The sequence below is a fragment of the Phoca vitulina genome, unplaced genomic scaffold (assembly GCF_004348235.1).
Source record: "Phoca vitulina isolate PV1807 unplaced genomic scaffold, GSC_HSeal_1.0 scaffold99, whole genome shotgun sequence".
NCBI classification, from domain to species: domain Eukaryota; kingdom Metazoa; phylum Chordata; class Mammalia; order Carnivora; family Phocidae; genus Phoca; species Phoca vitulina.
The window spans coordinates 459,400-469,545 of NW_022589802.1; the positions used below are offsets into that span (position 1 = coordinate 459,400).

General features: G+C 62.8%; 1 protein-coding gene across 3 annotated transcripts; it reads left to right on the forward strand.

Moving 5' to 3' along the window:
- The first annotated feature begins 651 nt into the window (after positions 1 to 651).
- Positions 652 to 9,883, forward strand: IRAK1 (interleukin 1 receptor associated kinase 1). 3 transcript variants are annotated; one of them, XM_032397526.1, is made up of 14 exons: positions 652 to 850; positions 934 to 1,101; positions 1,231 to 1,362; positions 1,481 to 1,584; positions 1,770 to 1,958; positions 2,195 to 2,259; positions 2,406 to 2,520; positions 3,274 to 3,392; positions 3,831 to 4,038; positions 4,450 to 4,515; positions 6,110 to 6,346; positions 6,930 to 7,365; positions 7,786 to 7,929; positions 8,449 to 9,883. In XM_032397526.1, the coding sequence occupies exons 1-14, from the start codon at positions 715 to 717 to the stop codon at positions 8,508 to 8,510; spliced, it is 2,181 nt and encodes a 726-aa protein (XP_032253417.1). In that variant the 5' UTR covers positions 652 to 714; the 3' UTR covers positions 8,511 to 9,883. The 3 variants fall into 3 exon arrangements, with proteins under 3 accessions (XP_032253417.1, XP_032253420.1, XP_032253418.1); XM_032397529.1 differs by having other exon boundaries at positions 6,930 to 7,161; XM_032397527.1 differs by having other exon boundaries at positions 1,490 to 1,584.
- The last annotated feature ends 263 nt before the right edge of the window (positions 9,884 to 10,146 follow it).

Here is a 10,146-nt window from a genome sequence, read left to right on the forward strand (position 1 = left end):
GAAGAAGCCACCAAAGAAGGAAAAGTTGCAAACACTGCAGAGAGCAAATAATTGCTGGAGCAGGTTCCTGAAGAAGTGGAAAAGATGGGATGCAGGGCGGAGGAGGTGGGCAGGAGCTGGGGCAGCCTGCTGTACAAGCTTCCAGATCGTTCTCCCTGCACCCAGCCTCATGGCCAGCTGACAGGACGCAGCGGGGGTCCTCTCTGTGTGACCCACATCTGACCCTGCCCCGCCTGGGATCTCTGACGACTCTCTGCTGCCTCCCGAATGAAGCCAAAAGTTCGTAAGGGGACCTCCCAGTGACGCTCACAAGGCCCAGCTCTAGCCCTTTCTGGAATGTCCCGGGCCTTGCCATGACCTTTGTCCCAGTGCTCGGAACCGCGCTCCTCCATCCCTCAGAGCCCCACTCAGGGGGCCCCTCCTCCGAGAAGCCCGCCTCACCGCCCAACCGGACCCAGGGGCGCGGCCTTCGCGGGGCGAGACCGCGCGCCGCGCCCCCATGTGGCCGAGGGTCGCGGCGGCGGCGGCGGCGGCGGCGGCGGCGGGCAAGATGGCGGCGGGCCCGGACCCCGCCCCTTCCGCCCCGCCGGGCGCTGCACGAGGCCGGCTTAAAGGGGAAGTGAGTCAGTGTCCGCGGACCCGGCCGGCCAAGGCCCGCGCCCGCCCCGGCCTCGAGAGGCCCCAAGAGGCCCTGGCCCGGGGGCGGCGGCGGCCATGGCCGGTGGGCCGGGCCCGGGGGACCCCGCGGCCCCCGGCGCCCAGCACTTCTTGTACGAGGTGCCGCCCTGGGTCATGTGCCGCTTCTACAAAGTGATGGACGCCCTGGAGCCCGCCGACTGGTGCCAGTTCGGTGCGTGGCGGCGGGCGGGGGGACGCCGGGGCGGAGGGCGCGCGGGCCCCGGGCGCCCAGGCCTGACGCCTCCCGCCCCGCAGCCGCCCTGATCGTGCGCGACCAGACCGAGCTGCGGCTGTGCGAGCGCTCCGGACAGCGCACGGCCAGCGTCCTGTGGCCCTGGATCAACCGCAACGCCCGCGTGGCCGACCTCGTGAGCATCCTCACGCACCTGCAGTTGCTCCGCGCTCGGGACATCATCACGGCCTGTGAGCGCGCGGCCCCGGGGAACCCCGGGACCCCGGGCTGGGTGCGGGGCCTCTTACGGGGCTCCTCCCCGCCCACCCCACCCCACCCCCGCCTGGGCCTAACCGCCGTTTTCTTTCCTGGTGTCCCAGGGCACCCTCCCGCCCCTCTTCTGCCCCCCAGCACCAGCACCCCGAGGCCCAGCAGCCCCCCTGCACCCTGTGAGGCTGAGGTCCCCCGCCCCCGGAAGTTGCAGACGTCAGCCTCCACACTCCCCTCCCCAGGTAAGAGGACCCGGGTGTTGGGCTTGATGGACCTTTGGAAAGGGCCACCTTGACCATGGCCACTGCCATAAACCATGCCGTCGGTCTCTGCCTGCCTCTCACTGGTATCTTTATGAAGCTTTTCCAGGCTCCCAGACCCATTCTGGGGCTGAGCTCGGTCCTGTCCCAAGCCCTGCTGCCCTCCAGCCACCACCACCGTATCCAGCCCCTTCCTCTACCAAGGTAGGTGGGTCCTGCCCCAGGGAAAGATTCAAGACAAGGAGCAAAAAAATGTAGCCTTTGGTACACCTGGGCACCCCAGCCAGCCCAGTAGGGCCAGCCAGGAGGCAGTGGGATAGGGGGCCTTGTGACTGTCGGGCAGAGGGGAAGACAGAGGACCTCACCTGATCCAGGATCTCTGCCCACAGCCTAACCCAGAGAGCCCAGTGTCCCTCCTGCAGGGGGCCCAGCCCTCTCCATTCTGCTGGCCCCTCAGCGAGATCTCCCAGGGCACCCACAACTTCTCAGAGGAGCTGAAGATCGGGGAGGGTGGCTTCGGCTGTGTGTACCGGGCGGTGATGAGGAACACGCTGTATGCTGTGAAGAGGCTGAAGGAGGTGGGTGGAGCCTTCCCTGCAAAGGCCCCGGCAGGTTGTCAGCAGACCCGCACTTTTCTGGTGCTTCTCCCATGCTCCCCCATGTACCTCGTTCAGCCCTCTGGTTTCCCGGTTCGAGGTCCCCAGCCCCTTGGTGGTTCTGGGCCCAGGACAGGTGGCAGTGAGAGCGGCCATCAGGCCTCGGCTGCAAGAGCTTCATGCTGCCTCCCCGCCCTCATTTTCCTTGGGGGCTGCAGGGGGCCGACCTGGAGTGGACCACAGTGAAGCAGAGCTTCCTGACCGAAGTGGGGCAACTGTCACGGTGAGTCTGGGGGCAGAGGGAGAACCGGGTCAGGGCCCCGTTGGCCTCCAGGACCACAAAGCGTGGTACCTGGCTCCCTCAGGCCCCCAGAGCCCACCCCCGCGATGGCCAAATGGAAAGCACTCAGGTCCCCCTCTTGCAAGCAGGTTTCGTCACCCAAACATCGTGGACTTCGCTGGCTACTGTGCTCAGAGTGGCTTCTACTGCCTCGTCTATGGCTTCCTGCCCAATGGCTCCCTGGAAGACCGCCTGCACTCCCAGGTAGCTGTCCCTGGCCTGGCACGCTTCCCTGGCCCCACAGCTCTCCCAGCACCTGACTGAAGCTCTCAGGCTCTGGGAGTGGGTCCCACCAGCGGGCAGGGCCCGGGCTCAGGCTTTGGCCCAAGGTGGGCTGCCGTCTTCCCTGGCACCCTTTCCCGTGGTCCCTCCCCGGCTGTTCCTGCGTGCCTGGGAGCCTGGCTCAAGCTGCCTCTAAAAAGGGGGTTATTGACTCGGTGCCCCAACTCACGCCCCTTCCTCTTGCAAGCAGACTAGCTGAAGGGTCTTCTCAGCATGGCCCTCGAGAGTAGGAGGCAGCGGGCAGTAAGCTGCGCCCTCTGGACCTGCAGCTGACCCTCCGCTAGCCACGCGCCCACAAGACGCAAGGGCTGACGGCGCACAGGGCACTGCCGCTCTCGGGACAGGCACGCTGTGCTGGGGGCGCTGGGGAGAATGCCTCTGACAACATCCCGGTGGCCCCAGAGAGGAGGAGGGAGCTCCAGGCACTGAGGAGCGCCCCATTTCATGATGACTCGCGGGAGCACGTTCCGCATGCTTTACAAAGCAGTGGAATAGCTTAGTCTCCACCTTCTTGTGAAGTAGCTCATGCAGATTTTGCTCCTCATTTTCCAGAAGAGGAAACTGAGGCCCAGAGAGTGAAGCGGCTTGTCTAGAACCCACAGTGACAGGTGGAGGGAGAGTTGGGGTCAAGGAACCGTGGCCCTCCCAGCCCCTTTGCTTCCTCTGCCACTCCAGAGCCAGGCCTGCCCCCCTCTCTCCTGGCCTCAGCGACTGAACATCCTTCTGGGCACAGCACGGGCGATTCAGTTTTTACACCAGGACAGCCCCAGCCTCATCCATGGAGACGTCAAAAGGTGAGGCGGGGACACAGGCCCCTGGTGCCTCTAAGCGCTGTAAGGATAGAGTCTGTGGCAGGGGAGTGATGCTCCCAAACCTTCTGTCGGTAGGCAGCAGTGGTACTTGCTCTCCGAGCCCCGAGGAGCCCTGCTCTGGGTGTCCCCCATGAGAATAGGCCTGCCCTCTCCTGCTTGAGGCTGAGGTGAGGGACGGGGTGGAGCCCTGAGGCCTGGGACATCAGAGCTGGGGGCCCTTGGTCACTGAGTACCTGGCATGGGACAGGTGTGGAAGCAGAGGCCAAGGATGCCCCCCCCCCCCCGGTGAGCACAGACCGAACCATGTGAGGGAGCCCCCGGGTAGCTGGACCACCCTGAGTCCAGGGTTGCCAGGGCCAGGCAAGTGTCGGGTGCGGAGCGGGCCAGGGCCGACCTGACACCGCTCCTTCCCTCCCCAAGTTCCAACGTCCTTCTGGATGAGAGACTGATGCCCAAACTGGGAGACTTTGGCCTGGCCCGTCTCAGCCGTTTTGCAGGGGCCAGTCCCGGCCAGAGCAGCACGGTGGCCCGGACACGGACCGTGCGTGGCACCCTGGCCTACCTGCCTGAGGAGTACGTCAAGACAGGGAGACTGGCCGTGGACACGGATACCTTCAGCTTCGGCGTGGTGAGCCCCTGGCCCCTTTGCTGGCTCGGGGGTGGGGGAGTTGTGGCCAAGCAAAGGCAGGAGGGCCTGGATAATTCCATATGAGACCGGAGGCCAATCTGGCAGGAAGCTAACCGGAGCCTCAGCTCGAGAGCCCCTCTCTACTTGACACGGGCCCCTCCCATGGGGGCCCTGCATCTCATTTCGTATGTGTAATTTTGCAGTCCTTCTCCTCAAGTGGGCCCTCCAAACCACCGAAGCATCAGTCCCATAGCCCGCCCTCATCTGCCCGTCTAAGGGCTGTGCCCCTGTCAGCCTTAGCGGCCTCTTTGGGCCAGGCCGCCCTGTCCACCCTGCAGGCCCCACCGCATATGGCCCTCCCTGCCAAGCCCCCAGGAGCCACTGCGACACTCTCCGTCCTGCCCTCTCCAGGTAGTGCTGGAGACCCTGGCCGGCCAGAGGGCCGTGAGGACGCATGGTGCCGGGACCAAGTATCTGGTGAGCCTCCTGAAGTGGGGCAGGGACGGAGGGAGGCGGGCAGGGAGGCAGAGGGGAGAGGGAGGGAGGGAGGCAGGCAGGCAGGGAGGGAGGCAGAGGGGAGAGGGAGGGAGGGAGGCAGGCAGGGAGGCGCTACTCCTGATAACCAACAGGTGCAGCCCTGGAGGGTGGAATGATCTGGAACGCAGTGCCCCACAGAAGCCAGCCTCTGCTGCTGCTGACTCAGCTTTGAAAGTAGGCAGGGCTCCAAACAGCTTCCCTTGACCTTGCTCAGGAAAAACATGTCTTTCTCCTGCAGATGCTAGGGGCCTTTCCAGACCCCACCTGGGCCGGGAGCGGGGAAGGGGTCGTCCCAGCAAGGCAGTCCCAGTGCTCTGGGACCAGAAGCTACAGCCGACAACAGAGCGCAGGGCCCTGGGAGAGGCGTGGTGGGCAATCGGGCGCGCCGTAGATGAGCGCTCCACGTTGTGGCGGAGCTGCCCCCGCCCCTTGGCTGAGACAGGAGGCGTGGGTTCTAGTCCCAGTTTGACAGTGGTCCTCGCTGGGCCCGCTTCCCCACATGTGAACAGACCTTATACACGTGCCGTGCTCAGAGCCTTCTCGGGCCCGGAACGCATCCGGTCACGTTTGTTCTTTACGTTTTACAACTGGTATACCTCCTGCTGCTCCTGTTCCTGGCCTGGGGCTGTTTCTGTCCCTTACCGGGTCTCGGTGGGTCAGGCTACAATCGGGGAGCCAGCCAGGAGCCCTCCTTCCTTCACCATCTACATCCGTCAGCACGTCCTGTTGGCTCTGTGTGTAGAGCCAACCCAACTGAGGCTGCTCTCCACGTTGTCATAGCTGCCCCAGGGCAGTGGGCCAGACCCCTCAGGGATCCTTCTTTGGGCTTCTTTGGACCCTTCCTATTTGTTCTCCATGCCACGGCCAAAGCGATCCTTCGAAAACAAAAAAAAGAGATTGTGGAAGCCCCTTTGCCTTCCCACCGTGCTTGGGGTGAAGGCCCAATCCCTTAACATGGCCACAACTCCCCAGGTCCTGCTATCACCAACCTTCTCTCTGTCCCCCAAACTCAGCTAGCTTCCCGCTGCCTGCCCCAGGGCCTTGGTTTGAACCTTTCCTTCTGCCTCAAAGGCCACCCCCCGACCCAGGTGCTTCCTCCTGGTCCTTCACATCTCAAAACCCAGGACAGCCTCCAGTTCCATTTGCACCCCTGGGTACCTCTCTGTGGGGTACTCCCTTTCCTCCTCGGCTCTGACCTCTGGCTAATCTGTGCCTTCAGATCTCAGCTCCCAAGTGCTACTTGCTCGGGCCCTGGTCAGAAGCCCCATGGGCCTGTCTGTTGAAGTTTTCCGTTGGTTTAGAGGCTTGTTGGTGTCTCTCCCACAGCAGGAAGTCAGTTCTATGAAGGTGGGCCCGGGGTGCTCTGTCACTGGATCCCTAGGGCCTTGGGGCAGTGCTGGCCACACAATGGGTGCTTAATAAATCTCAGGAAAGACCACAGGAGTCAGTGATGAGAGCCTGGGGAATGGGGCTGAAGGCATCCCCACCCCCACCCCCCTCCCCGGTGGCCACGCTCATATTATCTGTCCCACAGAAAGACCTCGTTGAAGAAGAGGCTGAGGAGGCCGGGGTGACTTTGAAAAGCACCCAGACCACACTCCAAGCAGGTCTGGCCACAGATGCCTGGGCTGCCCCAATTGCCACCCAGATCTGTAAGAAGCACGTGGACCCCAGGCCTGGGCCGTGCCCACCCGAGCTGGGCCTGGCCCTGGGCCAGCTGGCCTGCTGCTGCCTGCACCGCCGGGCCAAGAGGAGGCCCCGCATGACCCAGGTAGCCCTGGGCAGGGGGAGGCCGGTGGGGATGGAAAGCGCTCGAGACTCTGGCTGCGCATGGCAGGTGGTAGCCTATCAGGAACCCCGCATTCCGGGTGCTGCCCATGCCACCTGCCAGACCTCTTTCTGGAGACGGTCTCCAAACGTTTGTAGCTTGCCCTTCAGTCCTGCCGAGGGTGGCTGGAGCCTCCTGCCCAAGCCCACGGCTAGAGAGAGAGAAGCGAAGGGCTCTTCGTGCGCCCCCTTCTGGTGCTCCGTGCCGCCGCAGCTGCCTGAGCCTCCCCTCTTCTCCCCTGACGCGTGAGAACCCAGACGCCCCATTTGAGGGCAGGAGGGCAGTGCGATTTGCTTTCCAGCAGACAGAGAAAAGCCATTCTCAGTCCTTCGTTTTAGTGGCCGTGACTTCTCAGCATTCCTTGTGACAGGGATAAACAGGCAAGGGACATAGCTCTCCCAGCCTCGTGGTCCCTGGAGCAGCCCCGTGGTAGGACCACGGTGTTCTGGGGCAGGGCCCTCTGACGTGACGGCTGTGAGTGGTCTGAGCGGCCCACGCCCCCTGAGAGCCCCCTCTCTCCTCACAGGTGTATGAGAGCCTGGAGAAGCTGCAGGCGGCCGTGGCAGGACCAGCCCTGCAGCCAGAGGCCGCCAGCCGAGGCCCCTCTTCCCCACAGGAAAACTCCTACATTTCCCTCACTGGCAGTGCCCCACGTGGTGCCAGCCCACTGCAGCCCCTGGCGGTTCCCTCGGGAGCACCGGCCCAGGCTCCAGAGTGGCTCCAGAAAGGCCCCAACCAGCCCGTGGAGAGTGACGAGAGTGTGTCCGGGCTGTCTGCTGCCCTGCATTCCTGGCACCTGAGCCCGAGCTGCCCCCCGGGCCTGGCCTGGCCAGGCAGCCCCGGGCAAGGGGCCACCGTGTGGGCCCCAGCAGCCCTTGGGCAGGCCAGCTGTACTCAAGGGGGCGCCACCCAAGAGTCGAGCTGGGGGAGTGGCCCGGGGCCCCAGCTGACAGCTATGGAAGGTAGCTGGGGACAGGTGCCCAGAAGAGGGACCGGGGGCCTCTTTTGGTGACAGTCCCCATACTCCCTGCCCCCAGCCTTCTGGGAGGAGAGAACCGGGGCCCTGCTCTTAATCTCACTCCGTCCTTAGCAAGCTCCAGGCCCTGCCCTCCAGGTGGGTGAGAGGAGGCCAGGAGCTCACTTCCTGAAAGCTGGGAACAAGGAAGGCTTTATTCAGGACTGGGTTCCTGGCCTAGCTGGGAGCCCGGGCGACGGCATGGCCCCTTCCAGGCCCTTCCTTCAGAGACAGCACGGAGGACTTCTGTCCCAAAGGGTCAGGGAGCTAAGCTGGGGGCTGGGGAGAGCCGTGAGGCCAGCGGCGTCACTGAGGAGTGCCCAGGGGCCGCGGCCTCGGCAGCTGAGAGGTGCTCTCTCTGCCCCAGGATCGCTCGTGAGCAGCTCCGCCTCATCGCGGCCGCCGCGGATCGTCATCAACCCAGCCCGACAGAAGATGGTGCAGAAGCTGGCCTTGTATGAGGATGGGGTCCTGGACAGCCTGCAGCTGCTGTCGTCAAGCTCCCTCCCAGGTACCCCTGGGACTGGCCCCATACTTGAGGGACAGGGCTCGGCTGTGCGCCCTGCAGCTGGATGGCCGGCCTCCAGGGCCGCTCGGGCATGCTTCCTCATGCCAGCCCCGAACAGCGCAGTGTTTGTTCCCATCGGGCATGGACAAGGCCCCTGCTCCCTGAGGGCGTGGGACAGCTCAAAGGCAGGCCACCCCTCTTGACGATGGCCAGAAGCCCGGCCTGCCCTCGACGCCTCCCCCAGGAAGTTGTGTATTCTGGACAAGGCCTTGTGGGAGCTCCCTCGCCTCCTCCTCGCAGCAACACCTTCCCTTAGCCTGGGGGTGCCAGCGCCCCCCCCCCATTGCTTCCAGAACATACGAAGCTGCAGCAGGTACTTTCCCTTCCGGGTGCCACTTGCAACCCCTAATTCCAGGGAATGCCCAGGAGCTGAGGTGACAGCACAGCCCAGCCCTTGAGCCAGGCCTCCCGGCAGCTGGGGAGCCTCCCCCGCTTCCTAACTGGTATTTCTTCCCTCTGTAGGCTTCGCTGTGGAACAGCAGAACAGGCAGGGGCCCGAAGAGAGTGATGAATTTCAGAGCTGATCTGCTCACCTGGCACATTCCCCAAACCTGGAAGTCAAAGTTCTCATAGTCGGAAGTTCTCATGGCTCTCGAATCCTCAGCAGCCTGTGGGCGGTGGGGGGTGGGGGCCTCCTCTGCACAGGGGACAGCAGGTGGTGGCCCCAGCTGCGCTCGGGCTGTGGGCACAGGCCGGGCTCGGAGCGCCCCCGGCCAGCTGCTAGAAGCTGTCTCAAGGCCTGCCTTCGTTCCAGCATTTGGGGGACAGGAAAGCCGTTACTGTCGGGGAGGAGAGGTGAGCGGGGTGGCCGGTCCAGTAGGATGGAGCAGGGAGCTGGCTCCCCTAAGACCTGGGCAGGGCAGCCCTTAGGCCTTCTCTTTGGACTTGGCTGAAGCCCCAGGGAGAAGAGGCCGCTCTGTAGAACAGAGCATAGGAGGCCTGGGGCCCTCCCAGCCTCTTGTAACTTGAAAAAGTGAGGTGTGGCTGTTCTGTGGTTCGGTTCACGCACGAGACGCCCGAGAGCCCGGCAGTGCACCAGGGACCCGGGAGCAAAGCCTAATGTGGTGGCCTGCCGGCCAGGCCACCCCTGGGTGCGCCCACCGACGGGTGCCAAGCCAGGTCAGGCTCCAGAGGCCACTGGCTCGGTCTCACTCAGGGCCAGGCAGTGATGGTGACAGAGGGGCCACTACCCAGGGCTGGGCTAGGCCCAAACCTTAAGTTACCCAGACAGCGAGAAGCCCCAGGAAGGTGGGGAGTTGGAAGCAAGGCAAAGAAGGAGGAAGAAGAAAATCGGACGCACATTTTTAAAACCAAGTCAGGTTTCATGTAGTTGAGTGTCTTGGAAAGTAGCACAGGCTTACGACGATGTTTTATCCGCGACCATGAGTCACACTACATGCCCCACGAAGTCCAAGTTGTCCGGGAGGAATAAAAGCTTACGTCTCAACCTCTGGCTGTACTCGCGGAGTTTGTTGCACTGAAAGGCTCGAGTCTTCCCGATGCTTTTCATCTCGGGGTTCCTAACTCCAACCCCGACATCAGACACGCTGCCCCACGCCCCACTAAACAAATCCTCCAGAGGCCTTCCTTTCCACATCCATGTGTTTTTTTATGGTTTTGATACTATTGTAAATGGTATCTTTATTTCATTTTCTTTCCTTTGGGATTGGGGGGGGCAGAAGGAGAGAAAGAGAGAGAATCTCAAGCAGGCTCCGTGTCCAGTGCGTGAGCCTGACTCGAGGCTCCGTCTCCTGATCCTGAGATCATGACCTGAGCCAAAACCAAGAGTCCGACACTCAACTGACTGAACCACCCAGGGGCCCCTTTATTTCATTGTCTAACTGATCATTGATAGTTTCTGGAAATGCAATTCAGCTTTTTAAACTTTATTTATTTTTAAAGATTTTACCATTTCAGAGGGGGAGAGAGAGCATGAGCAGGGGGAGTGGGAGAGGGAGAAGCAGGCTCCCCACTGAGCAGGGAGCCCGATGCGGGGCTCGATCCCAGGACCCTGGGATCATGACCTGAGCCGAAGGCCGACGCTTAACTGACTGAGCCACCCAGGCGCCCCTGCAATTGAGTTTTTAATAACGGCTTTGCATTATGTAAATTCATTTATTAGCTCTAGTAGGTTTTTGTTTTGTTTCATTTTTTGGTGCC

Excerpts from the sequence above, each read along its gene's own strand:
- IRAK1 (XM_032397526.1), top strand. The coding sequence starts at position 715 with ATGGCCGGTGGGCCGGGCCCGGGGGACCCCGCGGCCCCCGGCGCCCAG. Across the intron at positions 851-933 it reads CGCCGACTGGTGCCAGTTCG|CCGCCCTGATCGTGCGCGAC; the intron begins GTGCGTGGCGGC and ends CCCGCCCCGCAG. Across the intron at positions 2,521-3,273 it reads AAGACCGCCTGCACTCCCAG|AGCCAGGCCTGCCCCCCTCT; the intron begins GTAGCTGTCCCT and ends CTGCCACTCCAG.